The sequence below is a fragment of the Labeo rohita genome, chromosome 22 (assembly GCF_022985175.1).
Source record: "Labeo rohita strain BAU-BD-2019 chromosome 22, IGBB_LRoh.1.0, whole genome shotgun sequence".
NCBI lineage: Eukaryota > Metazoa > Chordata > Actinopteri > Cypriniformes > Cyprinidae > Labeo > Labeo rohita.
In genome coordinates this window covers 27,905,881-27,933,221 of record NC_066890.1, presented here as the reverse complement: position 1 = coordinate 27,933,221, position 27,341 = coordinate 27,905,881, and the positions used below count along the sequence as shown (strand labels likewise).

The 27,341-nt window shown below is 34.7% G+C and overlaps 1 protein-coding gene and 1 long non-coding RNA gene across 3 annotated transcripts; one reads left to right on the top strand and one right to left on the bottom strand.

Moving 5' to 3' along the window:
- The first annotated feature begins 1,240 nt into the window (after positions 1–1,240).
- On the top strand, positions 1,241–17,839 carry gna15.1 (guanine nucleotide binding protein (G protein), alpha 15 (Gq class), tandem duplicate 1). Of its 2 annotated transcripts, none has more exons than XM_051095336.1 (8): positions 1,241–1,658; positions 2,366–2,521; positions 3,515–3,699; positions 5,452–5,606; positions 7,245–7,373; positions 7,599–7,728; positions 11,207–11,360; positions 17,219–17,839. In XM_051095336.1, the coding sequence occupies exons 2-8, from the start codon at positions 2,371–2,373 to the stop codon at positions 17,419–17,421; spliced, it is 1,107 nt and encodes a 368-aa protein (XP_050951293.1). In that variant the 5' UTR covers positions 1,241–1,658; positions 2,366–2,370; the 3' UTR covers positions 17,422–17,839. The 2 variants fall into 2 exon arrangements, with proteins under 2 accessions (XP_050951293.1, XP_050951294.1); XM_051095337.1 differs by lacking the exon at positions 17,219–17,839 and adding an exon at positions 14,093–14,295 and having other exon boundaries at positions 1,472–1,658.
- Positions 17,385–27,341, bottom strand: LOC127153999 (uncharacterized). The gene is made up of 4 exons (XR_007825389.1): positions 27,224–27,341; positions 24,692–24,761; positions 24,358–24,544; positions 17,385–17,467 (listed from the first exon to the last, which is right to left on the bottom strand). It is a non-coding gene; the product is annotated as an uncharacterized LOC127153999 (long non-coding RNA).

Below are 27,341 nucleotides of genomic sequence, written 5' to 3'. Positions count from 1 at the left end.
GTCATTTAAAGCGGTTTAACAAATCTAAAGCATTTGAATCCTCAAAGCTAATCATCCTTGGATGCCTGGATCTACATATTTATTGTATTGCATTCTGCATGTACAACGGGCTACGAACCCTGCCAAGAAACAATTTTGCATTTGCATTTGGAGCAAGCAGCAATTCCACAACAGATGGTGCCTACCATCCAAATCATATCCTCCTTATCCTGAAAGTGAAATGAAGATTAGTAATTTCACCACTGGACTATTATCGTGGTATTACATTGAGATGAAGCTTAAAGTATCAACATGTTGACCCATGCAGGGCACCAAGAAGCCAAATTTACTCTAAAGTTTGTTGTGGTTCTGCTTGCCTTGCATGACTAAAAGCAATAGCTTTCACCTTCCATCAAGCAGCCTACTTTCCAGGTCACCTCGTCCATTCTCGTCAAATTTAGATTTAGAGTTATGAACTTTCTCCGAGAGTTATTGTGAAATACACTTGCAATTTCTGCAAATCCATGTAGCACTTTAATAAATTTAATGTAAGAATAAGTTGCTTTTGGAACGCTCAGATGGAAAATTGACAGGTTTGTTCTGCAGTTCTATGGATGTTTTACCCTCCAGGTCTTCAAGCCAGTCACGTGACTGAAAACTATGAACAGGTTATTGTGGAAGGTGTGTTGATATTACAAATATCTTCTAGTTTGGTTGATTCTCCTAAAACGTGTTTAAAAATCATTGTCGTTCTCCAGGACTTTGACTTACTTACCTGGTTCCCATGGTAATATGTGGACTATAGGCAATCTCAATATCTCACAACGCAGTGAAAGGCCTGATAAACCGGTTCTGCCGACCAAGACAAAAGACTGACTTCCAGAGTCCAAAAGAGAGGAGTGTCAAATACCTGCACAGCCATTCAAGAAGCTAACACCACTTGTAACTTCTAAAACAGGTTTTGTACTTTTCTACCTGAAACTGGATGTTTTTCTTCAATTTGATACTCAAAACTAATAACCTAGACTCTGCTTAGGTCAGTCTTAAGTAGTAGACTACTGTAAATTCTATTATTGCTTGATTATAAACAACTTTCATAGCGCGCATTCCACTGACAAGTGTTTCAAAACTTAACAACCTGTCAACCTAGACTGCATTTTTGAGAGATATGATGGCTAAAAATGCTGACTAACACACCCCTAGGGGGGCGTTCACATCGGGCGCGTTCTTGTCGGCACAATTCTCGGTTTATGTACGCATGCGTCACACAGACCTTGCGTCGCGTCTCCATCGTCTCGCGTCAAACTAAAAACTTTTGAAAACGCGCCTTGAAACCCTTGCGTTCTTTTCCGCCTCACTCAGTCTTGCAGCTTTTAAACACAAGAAGGCGCCTCTTAAGATGCCACAAACTGCGGTCTAGGTAGACAGCTGACTAGTTTTGAGACAGCCCATATTCACAGTTCAAGAAGGACTTTCCTGAATTGCAGGTAGACCTGTCTGAAGCCAAGGAGGGAAAATCATGTAAGGTACACTGGCGAATTCGGGTTTTTGAGGCGGAAGCTTTTAAGAACAAACTTCTACAAGAGAAAGAAGTTGATTCCAACCCAGTTCAAGGAGAATAATGGATCGTGTTTCGTAAAGGCATTACTGACTCCGTACAGGTGTGTCGACGAATGCAGGTAAGTGATTCATCGCGTTTATGCTGTAATCTCTGTTTAGGTTATTCAGTTTGTTTCTGTCTTTCCAGGTGTAATAAAAGGCACGACGCACCTGCAATAAGTATTAGGTTTCTTCTTTTTCTTTTTAGGGGAAGTCCAAGATTGTGAAATGTGTTTAAAAACAGAGTTTTCAGTAGATATGAAAATTAAACAAAAGTTGGGTTTCCCCTAAACAGTCACTTATACGCATGCGTGCAACCCATAGGTATACACTGGAATGGAAATTTATACTTTTGAATGTATGTAGCCTTCTTGGGATGGAAGTTCGATTCATTTCCGCGAATCGGTTCTTTCGAACAGTGAATTCGATTCAACGATTCTTTTTTATGTCACAACAATAATGTTTCTCTCATATTAGGCTACAAGCTTCGTGGCCCCGGCTCTTAGTATCTTTGTACGTAAACACAACTTTTTATAATAAACAAACACTATTTTGTTCACTAAATGAAATGCTCGACCTGCTAAAGAACGTCTCGGACTGACACAGCCCGTTTCGTGAACGAATCGTTCTGACTCTTTTGTGAACCGGTTCAGTCGATTCACTGAAAAGTTTCGATTCGAAACAACTATGCGTTCTAAATTCGATGTTTGGTTATTATACAGATCTAATTTTCTTACATAACCTTAATGGCTCTTCAGGACGTTCATGTGTTATTTTTGTCCTGTAGGGAAGATGGGGGGCTGTTGGAGATGGTGCTACACGACGTGCACCTGTTGCTTGTCTGAAGATGAGAAGAACGCCATCATGGTACATAATGAAATCAAAAGAATCCTTAAGGATCAGAAGAAACGAGAACGGAGAGAAATCAAAGTGCTTCTATTAGGTGAGATATTTCTACCTATCAAAGTTTTTATATATGTAGAAGCCACTAGAAGCACAAACATGGACACTGAAGACATCACCCAAGGAACTTAGATCTTTAATTGTGGTTGTCAGGTGAGTGCTCTCTGACTCATATCAACTGTGAAGGGAGTGAACCATTATTTTGAAAATACTTGTCTATGCATGTTCCTACTGGTGCATTGAAATTAAATTATGTATTTTAAGAACAGAAAAACGCATGGACATGGGCTTTATAATCAATATATATGTATTTGAGTCTAATTTTTTGCATTGAAATACTTGTGGCAAGTTAAATTGAGCAAATAAAGGTGTTATAACTACTTGACATGTCACGTTACCTAATACCTATCCATTATTTATCGTACCTACATGGAGATAGTTGTAGGTGGCGAGTTAGTATGACTAATCTCTTCATCAGCTTTCAGATGTCACGTGATGTCTTGAGAGACACATTCTTGAGTGATCAAGTGATTAGGACATGCCTGACATTTTTGTTTTTTTTTTGCCCGTTGTGGGTACAAGCTTCTCACACTGATTTGATTTAATGCACGATTGTTTGCCCATCAAATATTTGCCGTTTAAGAAACGGTGAGAACTGAGAGTCTCTGATAACTGGTTAAACTGCTCAAATCACTTAAACCGCAACAATACGAGAGACCTCACAGCAGAGGAAGTCACCCGATGGTGGAGGACAACTCGGTTCAAAGGCATCCAAACACGTCCGGCCGCATGCTTTCTGACAGTCTCCAGCTGTCAGTCTAAAGATGATTAAAACATCTCGCTTTGTAGCGAACTGGATGGATAACATTCCTTTGTTTTTTAAAAAAAAAGCCTTGTACGTTATCACCTGCACGCTGCATTCCTTTCAGTTCTTCATTTTTGTCATACCATGGTCTGGTTTCAGAACTAGTGACATCCCTTTTCCGTTTCATGTAGTATTTATTTATTACATTTTTTTTATTGTGGATTTCAGGCACTGGAGAAAGCGGGAAGACGACTTTTATCAAGCAGATGAGGATTATTCATGGCAAGGGCTTTTCTGAAGAAGACAGGCGTGGCTACGCTAAACTGGTTTTCCAGAATATCTTCACAGCTATGAAGGCTATGACAGTGGCCATGAACACCTTAAAGATTCCCTATGCTAACCCGCAAAACGAGGTGACCTGCCAGAGAAAATCTCTGATTGTTTTCGAACCCTTTACAGTTATATAGTTGAAATTAAATGCACAATGGTCCTTTGAAACACCCACTGATAGCACAATTTACACAAGCAGTTACTACCTGTTTCACACACCAGGTTTACGACTGAGTTTGTATGGGTGGGGTAATTCAATCAAAAGAACAGTATTTGTTTCGCCATATTTGATCAAAAACTTTCTTATTTGCTTTTTAGTACTTTTTAAAAACTTTTTAAAAGTTTTTTATTTGCTTCACTTAACTTAGAAAATATGTAAAATATGAACAAATATATAAAAATATTAAACTATAAAACTGTATTTTTATAATTATTAATATCTATATAATATCTAAATGTGCATGTGTGTGTGTGTGTGTATATATATATATATAATCAAACTATGTAAAGTATGTGTGTGTGTATATACAAGCGCTTATATATGCGCTTATATATCATGATTATTCCATGGTCTGTCAGAATACTGAATTCTGATTGGCTGGCAGGTATGCACTAAAATCGTTTAATGCACAGGTAGTTCAAAGTCAGTTTAATCACCGTTCTATATTAATGCACTGCTTTAATTGATCTACACAAACGCGTGCACACACAGAAAGAGAGAGAGGTCAGAGATTGCATTGCCCTGCGCACATACATAAACTTGTTGTCAACACTTCCCTGTGATTTTTATTAATAAAATAGCCTAGATACTAGATACTAGACTAGGTGAAATTGCTGTTTTTGAAGTAATAATCAGTTTGTAGAGAGAGATGCGCAGGCACAGCGTGTAGGTATGCACACACAACTGTCATCTCTCTCTTTCTCTCTCTGTCTCCCGCTTTGCGTCGAGTGGTTCTGTGTCCCCGCGTAGTGCATTTAATATCCTTCAATGCACGGCAAACCGTTGATTATCCTTTACTTAATTGATTTAACAGTATTTTACTATTTATATGTATATATAAACATACACATGTATATATTTAGGAAAAATATATACATTTACACACACACATATATTGTGTAAATAAACTTCATTTTGTTTGCAGTTAATCGTGATTAATCGATTTGACAGCACTAATGTGTCTATATATATATTAATGTAAATACTTTATGTACATTTAAATATACAATATATGCTTATATATGTGATTAATTGATTTAACAGTACTTGACTATTTATGATGTATATATTTATTAATATACACACAAACATGCATATCTGGGAAACACACATTTATATATTTATATATATATATATATATATATATATATCAGAGATTGCGCTAGACTTTAACATTGTCCGTCATTTTCACAGACAGGGTTGTAAAAATTCTGTCGTAGTCTATTATTACCCGTCATTTTAATTTTCATATTTTAGTTATAATAACACATTTAATTGCTTTTATTTTTGTTATCGTTTTCATTTTTAATTATGAACCTACAGGATGATACAGGCTTTATTTTGAAGAGAACAGATGAATATATATATATATATATATATACACGCAACATGTATATACATATCTAATACACACACACACACATATATATATCATAAAAATATGAATATATATATATATATATATATATATCTGTGTATAACTTGTGTATATACACAAGTTATATTCAGCTGTAATAGCTGTGACAGTTGTCCTTTCAAATAGACCATGAATATAGAAAGCATCCACTCAATATTTATATAAACAAGCCTCATTTGTTGCCATTTATATCCACAGGTATATGGGAAACAGTTTCAGGTTGTGGATGTCCGCCAGATGACACATTTGGACAGAATGTATGTGGACGCTATTCGCCGACTTTGGGCTGATGACGGTATCAAGGCCTGTTACAGTCGTCGTAGAGAGTACCAGCTTCTGGACTCTACAGAATAGTAAGTATCTATATCAAAAAAATAAACTTAGATGGGGTGATTCAGAGCCTGACACAAAGCCCTATATCATTCTAAAGGAGTTGATTTTGCAGTAATCACCATCTGTCTGTACATGAGCATGTTTATTACATGAAAACTTATAAATAACATGGCCATGAAATATTGATTTGAGAGACAGCAGAATAATACAAGTAATTACATTGAATATTTATTATTTATTACTTATACTATGGGGGCTGTTGAATGATTGACTGATTGGCGGATGCACACTCTGAGGTGTGCAATTATTTTTACGAAAAGGAACGGCTAAAGTAGTTCCCGACAGGTCTTGACTGCATTACATGTTATATCACTTCATGTACATTTTTATTAAATATAATAATTTAAGTAATTACAATTTATAATTAGAAATATAAATGTGACCCTGGACCACAAAACCAGTCATAAGGGTCAATTTTGTTTAATAAATAAGCTTTCCATTGATGTATGGTTTGTTGGGATAGGACAATATTTGGCTGAGATACAACTATTTGAAAATCTGGAATCTGAGGGTGCAAAAAAATAATCGAAATATTGAAAAAATCACCTTTAAAGATGTACAAATGACTCTACTTATGACTGGTTTTGTGGTCCAGGGTCACAAATTAACAATAATATTATTTCATATATACTAAATTATTTTAAATATTATATTATATTCATTTAATTTAAATTTACGCTGAACTGTTAGAATTACAGTTGTAAAATTACATTATTGTAATTGCGCAGCACAGAAAATTGCAATACCTAATTATTAACATTAATAATTAAAACATCTTATTATGATTTCTAACATTACATGAATTAAATTGTATATACATTTAATAAAATGTAATATTTATATTATTTATACATGATCCATTATGTATTTTTTATCTTATACGATCTGTATTAGAATTACACTATTGTTATATCAATTCTATAACATTTAAAATAAATACTAATATATTCATATTAACAAGACTTTTAGCTTTTTCGTGTCAAATGTTCATGATAAAAACCCCAAAATGGTTTGTGCAGATCCAAATAACACCATTGGAGGGCAATACAGCTGTATCTTTAGAAAAGCATCCAAGTCCAAACAAGTCAGTATTGCAGTAAACCACTCAGTTGCATCAAATATTAATGAGCGTTCTTTCTATTTTCTATTTTCTGTTGATGATTTATGTGTTCGCTTTTGTTTTAGTCATATTTTATTAACACGTTTTCACTTTTTGAATAGTTATAAGATGAATAAAGTGTGTTTTCATTTCAATACCATTAATCTGCTTGAAGCCTGTTAAATTAAGGCAGTGTTACATATTGTTAAGCACATTTCCTGTAAAGTAGATCAGCGTGCTCTTGTTAATCGTTACCTAATCACTCCTTTACACAGTTCTGCATGTCCTTCTTGTTCTCTCCTCCTGCTTCCCCGACCGTGCTTTCAGTTCTACAAACCTGGCCGTGATAAGAAACACAAACAAACCAGGACATTTAATTAAACTGCCGTCTAAAGCACAAACACCAATAAAGCAAAAGGCAAACATCATGCCACTTTATCACACTCACACAGTTCTGAAATGTGACACTGATTTATGTTGCATTCAAATTTTTTTTTAGCTATATGACGAATTTGGAACGTATTGCGGCCCCAGAGTTTATCCCCACAGCCCAGGATGTGCTCCGAGTCCGATTCCCCACTACAGGCATCAATGACTACTCCTTCACTGTGGAGAAGATCACCCTTAGGTACTGTAATGAATGTATTTTATAGAATTCAAATATTTCATTAAAAAAACATAGTCGCAAGATGATGTGAGTCAGTTACCTGATAAAATCCTGTGTATTTTGACGTAGACATGTTTGATATATGACGACGAGGAAGTAAGAGTAAATTATGGGGTTTGACGATCAGTGTTTTTGGTTTATACAGAAAGTTTCAAGAATAAACATCACAACTTTTTTTTTCTGAAGGATTGTGGATGTGGGTGGCCAGAAGTCCGAGAGGCGGAAATGGATCCACTGCTTTGAGAATGTGACATCCCTCATATTTTTAGCCTCCCTCAGCGAGTACGACCAGGTGCTGGAGGAGAATAACAAGGAGGTGAGCGTCTCCTTCACCCCAGTCTGTCTGAATATCTCTCCTTCCCCGTTGTCCTAATCGATTGCTTTGATCAGTATATCTTGGGTCTGGATTTGCATCATTCCTGAGACCTAATTCAATGCAACTGAAAGACAATAAGAAATAAGAAATGTGCACATTTCTAATTTGCATAAAGATATAAAGACCATTTTTGGAACCAATCATTTAATTGATTAAAAAAAAAAAAACTAATATAAAATGTAACTTGTTTACTAAAACTAAATAATATATTATAATAAAAATATAAACATTAGATGAAAACTTAAAAACTTTAATGAAAATTAGAATATATATATATATGTGCAATGAAATAATTCAAGACATTAATAAATAATATAATATGTAACTGAAAGTTTGAAGCAGTTGTAAAAGCTTGACGTATGAAACTTTAGAAAGATGTTGCTAACACGCTGTTAGCATGTTGCTAACATAACTGTAGCATGATTAGCATGTTGCTAACCTGTTGTTAGCATATTTTAACATGATTCGCATGTTTCTAGCATGATTAGCATGTTTCTAACGTTACTATCGTTTCTAACATGTTTCTAGCACGATTACTATTTTTCTAGCACAATTAACATGATGATTTTTAACATAATTAGCGTATTTTAACATGATTAGCATGTTACTAGCATGTTTTTAACAAGATTTAACATTAACATGAATAAAAAAAATTCAGCTAAAAAACAAAACCAGCTGATTTAGTAAATGACTAGCATGTTGCTAGCATATTGCTACCATGTTTTTAAAAACAGCACATGCTGGTTAGGTAGGTTTTGATGCTGGGATGCTGGTTTTAGCTAATCCTTAGTTGGTTTATGCTGGCTCTTTGCTGGTCCTTAGCTGGTTTAAGGTGGTCCTGGACCAGCACATGACCAGCTAAGGACCAGCATAAACCAGCTAAAACCAGCATCCCAGCATCAAACCTACTTAACCAGCATATACTGTTTTTTCAACATTGTTTTAGCATGTTTTTAACATGTTGCCAGGATGTTTTCAGCATCACTTGCATTTTGCTAACATGTTTCTATTATGATTAGCATGCTGTTAACATGTTTCTAACATGATTCGCATTTTTAGCACATTTAGCCTGTTGCTAGCATGTTTTTAATGTGATTTGGCATATTGCTAACATACATAACAATAAAAACAAGTAAAACTAGCTGATTTAGTAAATTATTAGCATGTTGCTAGCATATTGTTAGCATGTTTTAACACAATTTATGTTAGTATGTTTTTAACATTTCTAGCATGATTTGAATGTTTTTAACATATTGCTAGCATGTTTTCAGCATCAGTAGCATTACTAATATGTTTCTAACATGATTAACATGTTGTTAACATGTTTTTAGCATGATTAACATGTTTTAACACGTTGTGAGCATGTTTATAGCATAATTAGCACGTTGCTAATGTTTTAATGATTTAACATATTGCTAACATGAATGAAAAAAATCCAGCCAAAAAACAAAACCGTCTGATTTAGTAAATAATTAACATGATTACCATGTTAGTATATTGCTAGCAAGTTTTAACATGTTTTTAACACCATTTACATGTTGTTAGGATGTTGTTAGTATGTTTCTAGCATGCTTAGCATTTTGCGAACATGTTTCTAGCATGTTTTAACGTGTTTTTAACATTTTAACATATTACTAACATGAATTTAAAAAAAAACTAAAAAACAAAGCTAGCTGATTAAGTAAATGATTAATATGATGCTAACATATTGCTAGCATGTTTTAGCAAGAGTACCATGTTGCTAGCATGTTTTAGCATGATTAACATATTTTAACATGAAAGAAGAAATCCAGCTAAAAAAACAAAACCAGCTGACTTAGAAAAGGATTTGCATGTTGCTAGCATGTTTTTAACATGTTTTTAACATATTTCTAGCATGATTAACACATTGCAGCATGTTTTTAACATGTTAGCATTTTTATAGCACAATTAGCCTGTTGCTAACATGTTTCTAGCATCTTTCTAGCATGATTAGCATATTTTAATGTTGCTAGCATGTTTACCACGATTAGCATGTTGCTAGCATGTTTTAATGTGATATAACATATTGTTAACATGAATGAGAATAATCCAGCTAAAAATTAAAACCAGCTGATTTAGTAAATGATTAGCATGTTACTAGCATATTGCTAGCATGTTTTAACATGTTTTTAACACTATTTACATGTTGTTAATATGTTGTTAGTGTTTCTAACATGATTAGCACATTGCTAACATGTTTCTAACATCTTTCTAGCATGATTAACATGCTTCTAGCATGTTTCTAGAATGATTAACGTGTTAACACATTTCTAACATGATTAGCATGTTGTTAACATGTTGTAACACAGGGTTAGCATGTTCTTAGCATGATTAGCATGTTGCTAGCCTATTGTTCGCATGATTAGCATGTTGCTAAAATGATTACCATGATTAGCATGTTCACATGTTGCTAGCATGTTTTTAACATGATTCCACACAGTGCTAACATCTAAAAAAAACAGCTAAAAAAACAAGTAAAACTAGCTGATTAAAACTAGCATATTGCTAGCTTGTTTTTAACGTTTTTGACACGATTTACATGTTAGTATGTTGTTAACTTATTTCTAGCACGATTAGCATGTTTTAAGCATGTTTTCACACATTTCTAACATGGTTAGCATGTTGTTAACATGTTTCTAGCATGATTAACATTTTTCTAGAATGTTGCTAGCATGTTTTTAGCATTATTAACATTTTAACATGCTGTTAGCATGTTTCTAACATGATTAGCATGTTGCTAGCATGTTTTTAATGTGATTTAACATATTTCTAACATGAATGAAACTACAGCTAAAAAAATAAATAAAAAAACAGCTAAAACCCAGTTAAAACCACATATAACCAGCTGATTTAACAAAAAAAAAAGCTTATTTACAGGATAAATGCATACATTTTAAATTCTGTATTATAAATAGTAACATGGATACACTTAATTTAAATCACATATCACAAATTAATTGTTAATTTGAATTATTACACTAATACTAATTACATTAGTACTAATTTAATTAAACTGGATTAAGTTTACTGCAAAAATACCAACATTTTACAAACACAATTACATTTTTTTTCATTATAGTGATGAAAAAGAGATTCTTTCATATTAAAATAGGCTACTGACAGGTTTTAACTGTCATGAAAATAATGTCACAATACAAAACATCTCAGCTGTCCGAAAACAGGCTTAATTTCATTTATGCAAAACAGTTTTTTTGGACCCAGACATTTCTTGACAGATTCACGTTCTGTTGTTTCACATTTGTTTGCACCTTCCCTGAAATGCTCCTTCGTGCTCTTTTCCCATGCAGCACTGATAAATTGCGTAATCTCTCTTGCACCTAGTGTCTCTCTCATTTAATTAACTTCTGCTGTGAATGCTTGCTCTCTCCGGCTCCAGAACCGCATGAAAGAGAGCTTGTCGCTCTTCTACACCACCATCCACTCGCCGTGGTTCGCCACCGCCTCCATCATCCTCTTCCTAAACAAGATGGACATCCTGGAGGAAAAGGTCAAGGCATCAGACCTAAAAACTTACTTCACAGGGTTTAACGGTATGGAAATAAGTATTTGTGCACCAACAGTTCAGTAAACCAGCCTTAAACCGTTCTGCCCCTTAAAAAGAAATATTATGGGATGAGACTAATCAGGCTGTCTAGGAAACTGAATTGACAATGCAGCTGGAACAGGTTTTGCTTCACAGCAGATGGTGTAGGACAGATATTAGTTTGTTAGCGCTGATATGGAGAGAGTATTTGTGGAAATGGCCCCAGTTTGATCGCTTTAGATGTCTCGCCCTCTACCCCGTTACCAACAGCAACCAAAAAATAGCCAATTCCGTGCATTTACAGGCAGAAAAAGAGCGTCAGACAGACCCTCTGATAGGAGTAGCTCCATCTTTGAGATTTAAAGATAGACAGCCTAACAGAAATAGTTACATTTAAAGAGACAGTACATCTTAAAAGAAAATTATATTGTAATATATTATAAAATATAATTTATTTGTCAGTCTAAGTCAGTCTTCAGTGTCACATTATTTTTCAGAAATCATTCTAATATGCTGATTTGCTGCTTAATATCAGTATTATTGGTGCTCTGTTAATAATGTTTCTTATTTTTATCAATGTTAAATATTTTTTAGGTTATGTTAAAATATTTTTAGGATTCAAAAGAACAGCATTTATTTGAAATAGTTTTTTTTACATATATATAAATTTAATGAGTAGTTACTGAATTAAAGTATTTACATACACACACTACTTGTTATAAAGCCCATTTCTACCACTGAGTAAAATATAAAAAAAAGATCATTTGACTTTTTATCTCACAGTTCAAATTTTTCAGATATTGTGAGATAAAAACTCACAATTCTGACTTTTTTTCTCAGAATAATCAGAATTGTGAGATATAAACTTGCAATTCTGACTTTATAGCATGCAATAACAAGTTATTAAGTCAAAATTTCTCGCAATTTCAAGTTTATATCTCACAATTGTGAGAAATTCAGAATTGCAAAAAAAAAAAGTCAGAATTGCATGATTGCATTTGTGAGTAAAACAAAGTCAGAATTGCGAGAAAAAGTCAGAATTGCAAGTTTTTATCTCCCAATTCTGCAAAAAAAAAAAGTCAGAATTTCGAGAATAAAGTCAGAATTTCAAGATATAAATTCTGAATCACGAGATTCAAACTCATTTGGAAGTAAAACAAAAAAAAGAATTGCGAGATTCAAACTAATTTGCGAGTAAAATGAATTGCGAGTTATCTTACAATTCTGACTTTATTTCTTGCAATTGCAAGTTTATATCTCACAATTCTGAGGAAAAAAGTCAGAATTGTGAAAAAAAAGTCAGAATTGGAGGATTCAGACTTGCATTTGTGAGTAAAACAAAGTTTTCACAATTGCGAGAACACTTGCAATTCTGACTTTTTTATCTCCCAATTCTGCGTAAAAAGTCAGAATTGCGAGAATAAAGTCAGAATTTTAAGATATAAACTCAGAATCACAAGATTCAAACTCATTTGCAAGTAAAAAAGTCAGAATTGCAGGTTTTTATCTCCCAATTCTGAGAAAAAAAGTCAGAATTGTGAGAATAAAGCCAGAATTGCAAAATTCAAACTTGCATTCGTGAGTAAGAGAAAGTCAGAATTGTGAGAAAAAAGTCAGAATTTCAAGATATAAACTCTGAATCACGAGATTCAAACTCATTTGCAAAAAAAAAAAAAAAAAGAATTGCGAGTTTTATCTCATAATTCTGAGAAAAAAAGTCAGAATTGCGAGATTCAAACTCATTTGTGAGTAAAACGAATTACGAGTTATCTTACAATTCTGACTTTATTTCTCGCAATTTCAAGTTTATATCTCACAATTCTGAGAAATTCAGAATTGCGAACAAAAAAAAAGTCAGAATTGCAAGTTTTTATCTCCCAATTCTGCAAAAAAAAGTCAGAATTGCGAGAATAAAGTCAGAATTTCAAGACAGAAACTCTGAATCACGAGATTCAAACTCATTTGCAAGTTAAAAAAAAGAATTGCGAGTTTTATCTCCCAATTCTGAGAGAAAAGTCAGAATTGCAAAATTCAAACTTGCATCTTTAAGTACAAGAAACTCAGAATTGCGAGAAAAGACTCTTGCATTTGTGCGTAAAAAAAAGTTAGAATTGCAATATTTTTTCTCACAACTTAATAACTCGCAATCGCAAGTTTATATCTCAAAATTCTGAGAAAAAAGTCACAATTGTGTGATGTAAACTCGCAATTGCAAGAAAAAAGTCTGAAATGTGAAAAAAAAATCAATTATCTTCTTTTTTTTTTTTTTCAATGGTGGAAACGGGCTTCCATAACTTGTCAAAAGTTTGGAATAATACAGCAAAAACAGGAAAATGTTTAAATATGATTACAATTTAAATCTTAACAATTTACTATTTTAAATTGCAAACCCAGCCTTATGTGGAAAAGAGTTGCGTGAACATTCCGCTAAATATCTCCATTTGTGCTTTACAAAAGAAAGTCAGTCAGACGGGGTCAGTATAAGATGACAATCATGATCTGTCTAAAACGCCATTAACCCAATGAAACTAACCACTCTGATTCCAAAAAGGTTAAATATTAATTCAAAAGCAGAAGCTCTAAACAATAGCGATTTTAAAGATGTTTGCTTAGATTCTTTCTCTCGCCTTTATTGTTCCTGCCTCTATAATTTGCATGTGCTCCGCCCAGTTCAATCGCTCTTACCTTCCGAGCTTGTACTAACTCCTCCCCTCCTCTGTGGTTTGGTGCCACCCTCAGGCAAACAGCGGAACGCACAAGAAGCCATGACGTTCATCCATAATATGTATAAACAGAGGAGCGTGTGTGCGGAGACAAAGGAATCCAAAAACGTCTACACTCACTTCACCTGCGCCACGGACACCAGTAACATCCGGAAGGTTTTCAATGATGTGAAAGACACTGTCCTGATCAAGTCTCTGAAGGAATACGGAGTGCTCTGAGCGGCCCACCGCTTCTGCCGACCTAATAAACTGAGCTTGGATGGATGCGCAGTTGATGGCTTGAATCGTTTTTCCTTGTGCCACTTCTATGAAGCCTTCCGTTTCTTTGTCTTTTGCTGCATGTATTCCTACATTCCTACTTTTTGGTAGATAAAAACATAAGATTTCTTATGGTATGACACGCTTTCTTCAAATTAGATAATTGCAAGTCATCGGCTTAAAGTGACATCACCCTGAAGGAATGAGGAAGCTTTCACATGACACCTCAGACTGTCACAGGAACCGCACACAACAGGCAGATTTTCAGCGTGTTTTGGTTTCGAGGGGGCGGCAGGAATTTTACACTGTAGCTGCTGGCAATAACGACATGAGAAGTACAAAGCAAGGATTGGCTGATCTGTACTGGAGCACATGCTCAGCGTCCTGCCCAAATATTTGACTTTACTGATAGCTTAGAGCACGAGGGTGGAGAGTTTCCTTTTCAAATAGGACCAGAACTTCATATGGAAGCCTGTTTCTGTTTTACAGAATTATAAAACGATACACTGCCAGTCAAAAGTTTTTGAACAGTAACATTTGTAATGTTTTTTTTTTTTTTTTTAAGTCTCTTCTGCTCACCAAGCCTGCTTTTATTTGATCCTAAATTTTTACTATTTAAAATAACTGTTTTCTATTTGAATATATTTTAAAATATAATTTATTCCTGTGATCAAAGCTACATTTTCAGCATCATTACTGCAGTCTTCAGTGTCACATGATCCTTTAGAAATCATTCTAATATGCTGATTTGCTGATTTGATTCAAAAGCTAAAAGTCTATAATTTTTTTGTAAAGAAATTATAGAAATTAATACTTTTATTTAGCAAGGATGCTTTAAATTGATCAAAAGTGATGAGAAAGACATTTATAATGTTACAAAAGATTCTATTTCAGATAAATGCTGTTCTTCTGAACTTTCTATTCATCAAAGAAACCTGAAAAAATTCTACTCAGCTGTTTTCAACGTATTAATAATAATAAATGTTTTTTGAGCAGCAAATCAGAATATTAGAATGATTTCTGATCTGTGACTGGAGTAATGATGCTAAAAATTCAGCTTTGAAATCACAGGAATTAATTATATTTTAAAATATATTCAAATAGAAAACAGTTCTTTTAAATAGTAAAAATATTTCAAAATTTCACAGTTTTTGCTGTACTTTGGATCAAATAAATGCAGGCTTGGTGAGCAGAAGAGACTTCTTTTAAAAAAAAACATTAAAAATCTTAGTGTTCAAAAACTTTTGACTGGTAGTGTAATTAATACTAAAATAAGAATAAAAAAAGATAACTTTTAATCTCACAATTCTGACTGAATTGTGAGATATAAACTCGCAATTCTGAGAAGAAAAGTATGAAATTGTAAGACATAAAATTAGAAATTGTGATAAAAAAGAAATTGTGAGAAATCTGCAACTGTGATATATAAACGTGCAGTTGCTAGAAAAGAAGTCAGAATTGTACAATAAAAATCACAATTGCCTTTATTTTTTATTCTGTGGTGTGAGATGTAAACTCAAAATTGCAAGAAATAAATTCAGAATACATTCTTTGTCTTAATTGCATGTTTATATATATTAAAGTCTCATTTGTGAGATAAAAAAGTTTTTTATTCACATGGAGGAAACAGGCTTTCATAATTTCCTTTCTCTAACATATAGTAGTCTCTATTTTTATCGTACAAATAAAAGCCAAATTGTTAAAATTGTAAATGTTGAGGTCTTAAATTAAAAAAATATTAATAAAAAATTAAAATTTTAAAGCAATATAGTCTATTATATTTTCTCAAAATGGAGATTTTACTGTTACTTTCATGTCAAATGTTTGAATTTGTTTATATATACAGTATGATGTCTATACATTTGATATGTATATATAAAAGTATAGTTCCTCTGGTAGTTCTGATGGTCTGTTTGTTGTGTATAACAAGTGTAATGTATCTTTAACCATAACACTGTTATTAGTTAATACACACTGCACATATATACGGATTCATTTAGTATTAATTCATACAAAACTCCAGTCAGCTGTTAAATTGACATTTAAGCATTTCAATTAATCCAATCCATCTGCTGTAATTAAAATTAGAAGCCTTCCATCATTTCTAATACTAGTGTTTTCACTGTGAATCAATCAGGAAAGATTACATTTGTTTGCAATATGTTTTAGATTATCATGATCATATCAGAAACTGAAAATATAACTTAAGGCCTTTATAAACATCACCAGCATCAACAACATGCAGATACGAGGCACTTTCCATGAATACAGTATAAAAAGAAAATTGATCGTAAACCTCAAAAAAATTGGTTTTATTTATTTTTTTATTTTCTCATAATTTTGATATTTCGTTTCTATTCGTGTGATTTGGAATTGCTGCAACCCTGTTACCATTAAATTCTAAATAAAATTTAAATACAGTTTACTTTTAACTTTTGTTATTTATTACCAATAAGCATGAAATAAACATCAAATAAAAAAACTACTATTTTATGTAGTGATAAACTGATTTCCTATAAATTTAAGAAAACTTGCTTGATTATTTCTTGTTACAATAAAATGGGTAACAGGGTTGAAGGTTGAGCTTGTTCTACAATTTGTCTAAAGATTATATTTAAACTCTGCATGCTAGGTATGTTACATGAAAAATGTTTATAAGTAACATATCTAAACGCTCTCAAAAAATGGTATTTTGATGCTTTGAAAAACAAGTGTACCGTATACATGGAAAGTGCCTCTATCTTAGCATCAATGAACTGTTTTTCTGTGGTGAAATTTAAAATCGTTATTTCTTTTTTTCCGTTTTTATGCTTTTGTTTTGATTACTTTTTCTTTTGTCTTGTTTATCTAAATGTTTTCCAACTCCACCCTGTTATGATGCCAGGCAAGAAGGGAGACACGGATGACGCGATGGACTACATCAGTGAGCTGTACCTCGAACAATCTTTAAACCGTACAACTAGAGCACGGAAATACATTTACAGACACTTTACCTGTGCCACCGACACCGACAACATCCGCAAGGTCTTCGATGACGTCAAGAAAACCGTCCTCATCAAGGAACTGCAGTTGTACGGTATGCTTTAAGATGAGGAGCGGCGTCATCTCACGTGCAGACAATCAGAACTGCTTCCTGGAAAGACCAAAACATTGTGAAGATCATTAAATATGGTATAACATGATTGAATGGATATCGCTATTAATGTAAATATAATTGTAATCTGAACTTTACTGACCGATTCACTGTACTTGCATTCGAAAATATTTTGTTACATTTTTTTGCACCATTAAGAGAAACTTGTGACTTTCTGACTGTCTTTACACTTACATTTGAATATTCTATCGAAATAGAATATCACAAAATATTAATAATCGAAAATAAAGAGACACTGCTGATTATACCCACAGTAGATGATATGGCATGGCTCTTAAATATTCTATGAAATGGACAAAATGTCATCATGAACTTCATAAAGTCAAATTTCATTACCTCTCTGATTAAAAACTCTGTTAAATGAGAATTAATCAAGTACATCATGTTTATTCCATATTTGCACACAATATATTCAATAAATATTACTGTACATAATATATACAGAACTGTAAAGAGACGCAAAACAGATGTTGCATTGATTTTAATGTGCAGATTTTTCATAGGATATATATATATATATATATATATATATGACGTCTTTCTTTTAAAAAAAAGCATTTTTATCAGGCTCAGATGTATAGGTTTCTATTTTCTATGTAAGTACCGGTACTTCTGGTTGGGCTGAGGCTGGTATTTTAGCGAGTTTGAAGAAAAAGTATTTGATGGACGTATAATATGTGTCGAGAGCATTCACTCAGTATCATTATCTCATTTTTGACCAAGGTGGCTTTTAGCTGGTTTTGCATCTGAACTCTTCGTATATTTCATATGTATTAAATTAACATATATTTTAACTAATATAAGTTTAACTAATATAACCAACAAAAGTGGATGTCATAAACATCAGTAGACCGGGATGATTTTAAAATGAGCGGTTCATTCATAAATTCATAGGACCTTACCTTCAGGCTGTGGAAATATAAACCGGAAGACGGAAGACAACGAGCGCATCGCTGAAAAGGGCGTGGCTACATAAGGTCTATATATAAAATATTACAATAATATCTATAATACTTTCTTTAAACGCGGAAGAAAGCCTATGGGCGAGACTTCCGGTTCATTAACCGCTATAGGGAAATAACTAAGAATAACAATGCAGTAAACCGTAAAACTGTTTGAACTACAAAACAGTGCGTTCATGATTAAGAAAATGCATTGAAATAATATGGTACGACACACTAATTTACAACATCAAGCAGCAAACAAGCTGTTTTGTACAGCTAAAAATAGCTAGACGGCAGACCCATAAAGTGTACAAATGGCCGTGCCCACTCTTATGGGAAAAATAAGGTGGATAAAAAGAGAGAGAGTGAGAGAGAGAGCGTTAAGGAAAGTTATAATGTAGCCTACACTGTAATGTTCAAAGTGGTAGATGGGAACATTTTAAAATGAGCGGTTCATTGATAAATTCGTATGGTCTTGCCTTCAGCTGTTGAAATACAAACCGGAAGACGGAAGACAACGAGCGCAGTGCTCAAATGGGCGTGGCTACATAAGGTAGAAAGCAAGCAAGAAAGACCTGTATTTATGAAGTATCTGGTTCCCAAAGGATCTGCTCCTCTCCGCTCCATCATAACCCACTCAAGCTTGAGGATATTCCTCTAATCCCCTTGCTTCACCTTCTCCTCTACACTACAATAACTTCCAGCGCCCTAACCTATTTGCTGAACCTACAGGGCTCCAGGTGCTCTAGAAACAATCTGGAAGCAGTATTTTATGGGTTTTAGGCAGTGAACAGTAATAACAGGGCAGGTTTTGGTCCTTTACTGCAACTGGAAAAAATTACAACATGCCAAATTTCACCTGGCTTCTCTTTACGCTCTTCTCTCATTCATTTGATGAATGGGTGAAAGTACTTAAGTGCACAGGGTGGTTTTATCCTCATCGCTATAGAGACCACTTGTCACGCTCGTGCAGGAGTGAGAAAAGAGACTCTAATTGCTTATAATTTTAGCATGATGCGGGGCACAATCACATGCAGACCTTTAAGGTGTTTGAAAACAGCCACTCTCACTTGAGGTCTGTGAAAAATGCCCTGGGATTCAGTGTACTACTCTCTATTCATTCAATATGAATGTGTAACCTACCACACAGAATAAATTTGTTATTTTCCTGCACGTCACGAACATTCAAGCCACAGCGTCATTTCCAGCACATTTCAAATTACATACTTGTGTTTCATAGCATTCTATCAACCTTATTTTTCCCGTAAGAGAGGCCGCGGCAAGTTTTATGTGTCCGGCTTCCGGTCTCATCCGTGACCAGCTATTTTTAACTGTACAAAACATTTAGTTTTGCTGTTTGATATTGCAAATTTGTGTCTTACCATATTATTTTAATGCATTATCTTAATTATGAACACACCGGTTTGTAGTGCAAACAGTTTTACTATTTACTGCAGGTTGTTATTCATCTCATTATTTCCCAGAAGTCTCACCCACTGCGTTGACGAGTATATATGAATGTGTGGTTTAAAGCTTCATTTAAATATGATCTTCATATAATAAAAACACTGAAATCTGTTTTGTAATCACTTTTAATAAAAAAAAAATAACCCCCTGAAATATGATGTGCCTCAAGTTAAAGAAACACCCTTACTACAAGACATAAATGATTGAGCATTAAAGGAGGAACCTCAATTTAATAAAATTCAACCATATTAAATAAGTTTAAAAAAAAATTATACTTTGTTTTCTCGTTTTGTAATGAACAATAAAATAAATATAGCTGCAAGCAGCAATTGCTGGGTTCAAGGCATTTAAGCACATATGAAAAAAGACATTATGTAGCAAGCCTGTAACCACCTAAATCAATTATTTAAAACAGCATTTTTTTTGCAACTCCAGATAGTTTACTATAGAAATACTGTTATAGTGCCAGCTGTGGTTCGATCTCCTTAAAACTTTGCATGCTTGTTTAAAATCACCTGTCACATGTGCTCAGGAGGTTTTGTGAAGTTTTGAGCATTTCCTTTTAGGCTTTATAGGATTTGGAGTAAATTTGGACAGGCTCCTTTTATAAACAACCCCGTTATAGCTTTGCAAAGTGTAAATTTCAACTTTTTTTCATAATTATTGACCTAGAGAGTCCAGAGAATTGTACTGCAGTGTTTTTTTTCCCCCCCAGATTGAGCGAAAAACCTAGGACTAGTTTGCAAAAGTAGGTTTTTTTCATCTTCTCAATCATTTAACAAATTATCTGTTTGACAGTAGTGGTTCAATGCGATTTCTTTCAAATTTCTCACAGACCTTAAAGGCTGTGCATCAAATAGGCCCACCAAGTTTCGTTCTGATCGACCTCCGTTAACCTTGTCTAATAGGTGCTCAAATTTGTAGGCCAATGGTGGCCATGTTTTTTTTGAGATACACAAATGTCCTTATAGCTAATTGTGGCACTTTGGACCAAGGTTGTGCTCAGCAATTTTCATGTTGATAGGACAACTGGTTGCATAGGTATTTTTATGATTTTTTCTCTCTTATAGCACCACCAAGTGGCCAAGCACTGCGATTTTTGTCCTGTGACCTCAGATTGAGCTCTTACATAAGTGTTCTGAGTTTGACAGAGATATCTCATTCTTTTCAGGAGGCATTTTACCAAAAGTGGCCCTGTCCCTTTCGAATGTTTTGGTGTCCCCTTGCGACGGCGAGTCGAAAGTTCAGCTCTTCATTTTTGATAATTATTGATATTCACTCTCCAGAGAGTCTTTCTGCACTGGTTTGGTTCTGATCGGGTGAGACAACTAGGACAAGTTTGCAAATCTGAGGTGTGAGCCAAGGATTCCAACGACATAAGACAGTACGATTTTGTACTTTTGATCGCTGTAGCGCCACCATCAGGCTGATTGGTAAAGCCTTGGTGACATTGTAGGCGGTGTGAGTACTACCATCCCTCAAGTTTCAAGTCTCTATGACATACGGTTTAGTCTGCATGATCAGTTTTACATTTTACGAGATCCTCTAACCCTGAGCATGCTTATCAGGGTTTTCAGCATCATTAGAAAATCACAGGTAGGTGAGTTTGATCAGGGTTGGAGCTAAACTCTGTAGCGCATTGGCCCTCCACGGCAAGATTTGAGGAACCCTCCAATAGGGTTTAAATGCTACATGATTGAACCCCTAAATAGTGAAAAAGAATGCAGATTCCAAGCTCCTGCAATAACTTTTGCTTGGCTTATTGTGAATGCCAAATACAAATCTTGAACCTCAGGTCGGTTTAAATAAGTAATTGGTTTGGTCTACTCACTTTCATCTCCCTGTGGGTTACGATCCCCTTGAAGCCTCAAAAGAAAAAGCTACAGATTCGAATCTCTTAGTGTGTCATTTTCGTAATGAGCCGTCCCGTACACTGATTAGCCCATCTGGCCGAAAGCGCAGCTGGGGAAATGCATTCTGTGGCCTGCTGACAATCACCCCGGGCAAGCTGTTTGAGCTCATATCTAGAAACAAGATCTTTCTTAAATCCCCAGACCCAATTAAAGATGAAATTAGGTGAGGGAGAGGGGACTGAAGCTGAAAGAAACAAAGACGATGTTCATACTGTGAACTCAGACGGGCAGTTCAGAGTGGACACAAATGTCTGTTTTTTTGGCTTTGGTAAAGGCCAAGGCCAAGTGTAAACGACGATTCAAGACCTCAGAGTATGTCAATTTTTCTAGCGATGTTTAGCAAATTTTTGTATAAACGTTAGTTAGATTGCACCTTACAGGGAACCCTGGTTATTAAGACTTGTATGGCTTAATGTAATGTAAATGATGTCTCTTACTGAAACATGTAGTAGAAAACCCAAGAAAGATTTACGTCATTTAAAAAAATTCCACATTGTTTTATACATATTTTGGACTTTGGGGGTGCCATTATTTCGATGACGTGAAATGGCTGCACTCTGTAAGCTACCATTGTTACCTTTTGCTATTTTTACCGCAGCACAACCCGGAAAATAAAATACTGATACGATGCCACATTGTGTGGCTTTTAGTTGGAATTTTCAGTCGAAGGGCAACAAGAAAAGCAACGTAAGTCTTCACTGCTTTCGTAGTGATAAGAATGGGAAGATGCCTGTGGACAAACAAAACTTCCTTTGTTCTCTACCCCTTTAGCCCTAAAGCCTTTGAGGCTTTTAGTTGACCACAGCTACTGAAAGAGCTTACAAACGGCAGAGACAAGAAACGCTAGATGCCACCCTGGCAGTATGTACACATCTCGACGCTTGTCATGACGCCGCAGACACTGAACGAGTTTCTCAGCGCGGATTTCATTCGATATCCAGGGGCATTAAGACTCCTTGTAGACTCCTTTAAGCCTTCGCTTATATCCATCGCCACCTGTAAGCTCTTTCAGTAGCTGTGGTCATCGTATCAGTATTTTATTTTCCCAGTTGTGTTGTAGTAAAAATAGCAACAGGTAGTGCCAGTAGCTCACAGAGTGCAACCATTTGACGTCATATAAATAATGGCGCCCCCCCATAGTCCAAAATATGTATAAAACATTGTGTATTTTGTTCATATAACATGAATCTTTTATGGGCTTTCTACTACATATTTTAGTAAGAGACATCCTTAAAGGAACATTCCACTTTTTTAGAAAATAGGCTCATTTTCCAACTCCCCTAGAGTAAAACAGTTGAGTTTTACCGTTTTCGAATCCATTCAGTCGATCTCCAGGTCTGGCGGTAGCACTTTTAGCATAGCTTAGCATAGATAATTGAATCTGATTAGACCGATAGCATCTCGCTCAAAAATGACCAAAGATTTTTGATAGTTTTCCTGTTTAAAACTTGACTCTTCTGTAGTTACATTGTGTACAAAGATGGACAGAAAATGAAAAGTTGCGATTTTCTAGGTCGATATGGCTAGGAACTATACTCTCAGGAGGCGCAATGATATTACGCAGCCGTCAACTCTGCCGGCTGCAACTCTGCATCTACACAAACTTAGTGCCGGTCACTTTCAGGCACTGTGTAATATTATTGCGCCTGCTGCACCCATGCACCCAGCAAAGTTCCTTGATTATTACGCCGAAATGAGAGTATAGTTCCTAGCCATATCAGCTTAGAAAATCATAACTTTTAATTTTCTGTCAGTCTTAGTACACGATGTAACTACAGAAGAGTCAAGTTTTAAATAGGAAAAATATTGTCATTATATATGGTCATTTTTGAGTGAAATGCTATCGGTATAATCAGATTCAGTGATCTATACTAAGCTATGCTAAACTAGAATGGATTCGAAAACGGTAAAACTCAACTGTTTAACTTTAAGGGAGTTGGACAATGAGCCTATTTTCAAAAGTAGAGTGTTCCTTTAACATTATATTATACAAACAGTTTTGGTTTCCACTGACTTCCACAGACAGAAACCAGATCCTTTCAGGTGCAAAACTGCAGGAACATTCAGCTTAAACAGTATGAATACATCTATACACACGCACAAAAAAAGGTCAATACACTGGAAAAGTCAATTCTGTTTGTTTCTTGGCCTATTTGTAAGAATTATCCAAAGATTGCACAAACATAATGAACACATGACGGCTCAGGTCTTGACCCAGTTACTTATAGAGGCATCTGCTATTGTTCAGTGTCATGAAAGATTTGCTTTGGCATTTACTGTGCTAATGTACACAAGGAGCGAGTCAGACCAGCCTAAATATACTTCCTTATTTATTTACGAAGAAGTCAAATTTAATCTGAAGTGCTTTTAGAATCAGGTTAGATGTCATGCCAGTCAAGTTTTTAGCACGGTAAACTCAATTTATGTCTGTAGAATAGTAACTATGGTATTTAAAAGGATTATGTGTAAATTCTAATAATAGTGTTAAAGTTGACATGCTGCATAGACAGACACACATTCGCAGTCATGACACCACTTTACCTACCCACGCGCACTAATAGACAGCGAGTCGGAAACGCGCACTGAAGTGCGTCTTGATGTGTGATCCGGCGGCACTGGTGACTGTCATTCCCTGTTAGCTGAGCTGACACTCTTCCCGCTGGGCACCTTGTGTGTGTGTGTGTGTCAGCTTCCTGCAAGCGACAGCCGTGGCGCAGCCAGTCTCACTGCCCCTGTCAGAGGGACGCCTTGTTAGATGTGCTTGCCATTCTCTCCAACAAACTCTGCTGCCCTTTTCTATTTCCTGCGATTGGGGTACATGTGATAATAGCCTAAATTTAACAAGTTCAAAAGAGGAAAAAAAGAAAATTCTTTCATACCTGTACTTTCTTCAGTTTTCCGTGGAGGGAGGCCGTGTCTGCTCAAAATACTAGGTGTTCACGAATAGGTCTGAATTAACAAAATAATGTCATTAATGGGAAGACTAATTTAAAAAAGTAAGTAAACAACTCACTCACACATATAACAACTTCGTTATGTCAAAAAAAAAAAAAAAGACTTGAAATGGCATGAAAACATGAGTTTTTCGTGAGTAATCAGCTTGGTAAAAAGGTAAATCTCTGTGTCTGTGACCAATATTGATAATCTGAAAAATGTAAAAATACTTAAAAGTTAACTATTAAAGAGAATAGCTTAACATAAGTTCACAAAATATATAGTTTGAACTGTTACTGCCTTGAGTTATTATTTTGAAATAACTGTAAAAAGCTTAAAAAGCTTTAATAACTAGAATACTGATTACATTGCTAATGTAAAAATATAAAATAGTAAGCAAGTAATGTTTATTTAACCACATGAATTTTGATTTGATTTGCCTTTATGTGAGAAAAAGATTAAAAATGAAAGATCTTGTAAGAATAATTGCTTAAACTGCAGTCTGTTCCTCACACAAATATGAAAGCCCATTTCCTCCACATAAGAAACAACAAATTATGCTTTAGCAAATCATAATTATGACATAAAACATTTAAATTAAATTTATGTCAAGACTATAAGATACAAAGTCATAATTATTGTAAAAAGCTGTAAATATGACCAACATTTTAATTTTCAATCAGAATTCTTACTTTGCATTTCATAGCTATGACTTTCTGTCATGATTATAATGTCATCTCATAATTTTGACTTTTTGCCATGATTATGACTTTTAAATTGTAACTTTTTATGTTATAATATTACAAGATTAATATGCAGCTTTTAGCTTTCTAGCTCATAATTAAGACAGTATCTTATAATTTGGACTTGTCACATTTTTGACACAATTTTGACTTATTATCTCGTAATTATGACTAAAGACGGATTCTGTGCAAAGAGATCAGTTCACTGGTTAGTCCAGTTATGCTGTCCCATCGCAAAGTTACATGTATTTTTTAACGCGCCTTAAGATGTGTACATCGTAGTTTATCCGCATGTTTTCTTACCGGATAAGAATTTTAACCACTTAGTTGAACACATACGTTTTTTAATGCGCATTTTTAGAATTAATGCAGATCTTGGCGTTTCAATCCAGCGTTTTTTATGCAATATACCAAAATGTGATAAAAATAGGTGGATGGAAAGACTGAGTTATTAGCTTCTAGAGATCAGTGGTTCTTTGAGCTAAATTATTTGATATTTAATGATATTTAAATGATATTTAATGCTAGTTTAGTACAATGAATGTTTTTCCTTCTCAATACTAAGTTCGCTTGTGATCATGTGCAGAGGGGCCTGTCAAGTCATTTGGCCTGAATTGTGATGTATATTTTACTACATATTTATAGTACTTTTGTGAAGCATAAATCACCATTTAGTGTCATTGTATGGAAAAGAGCAGCTTGGACATTCTGGAAAACATCACCGAACAACAACAACGAAAGTGATACGATTTCAAACGGCATGAAGATGAGTAAATAATAACAGAATAAAAATTTGGGGGGTGAATTATCTCTTAATGCACTTGAACAATTTTTTTTTTCCAATTAAATAATGAAAAAATTCAACCTCAGATGATCAGCTTTGTTTCTCTCTGTTGCTTTTTTAATATTTGCGCCAAAAACTAAATCCCCATGCCAAGTCATTTTGAGACTGTATCGCTTGTATCCGGTTTTATTAATCTCAGGGTTACTTCTGTGCCTATTTAAGAATGTCAGACAGTTATTATATGACATTTAGAAAGATTTATTCATCTTCTGCCTGAGCTTGATTATTGGCAGGTTTGTGTGAGCGTGTGTTATACTGAAGATGTCCAATATCATAAAAAAACTGGTTTAAGCAAAGCTTAATTTATTGGCCTGAATATAACATTATAAACTCAGTAAGACAGCTCACGGAAAATTGACGTCCACTCCCAGGTTAATAAAATATGTAGCACACACTGCATAAACTTAGACCTATGTTAAGACAGTGTCTTAAGAACTGGAGTTCAGGTCTTATTTTTTAGATTCTTTAGACTAATCAGTAACTTTAAAGAGACTTTTAAGACTAGTCTTAACCTTTTATGCAACTGGCCCCAGGTAGCTTTAGACTCAGACTTTAGAGAGATGCTGGTCGCATTAGCTGCATGGGCGGCCATGATGTCACTGTGGCGCGGACTGCATTTACTGATAAGACGCTGCCAAATCCGTCCTGCCTCACACACACACACACCTACAGGAATGAACAAGCAATTTACGAAAAGAAATACACAGGCTAGAGCCAGTTTTGTATCAAGCATCTCCTGCAGTGATGTTTGGAAAGTGTCTTTTCATTTCAGCTAGGAACCAGCTAGCACCTGCAGTATGTAAAACATCAATAATTCGACCGGTAATGCTACCCAGGGAGACGAGGGGTCTTGAGAGGTCAGTGTCAAAGTCAATGTTCTGTGTAAATACCTGATGACTGTCCTCATGAAACCTTAACCATCCTTTATTCCCATGAAAATGCATCGCATCCCTCCATTCCTTCTTCCACTAATTCTGCTGCTCAGCCCAAACCACCTGCAAGACAAAT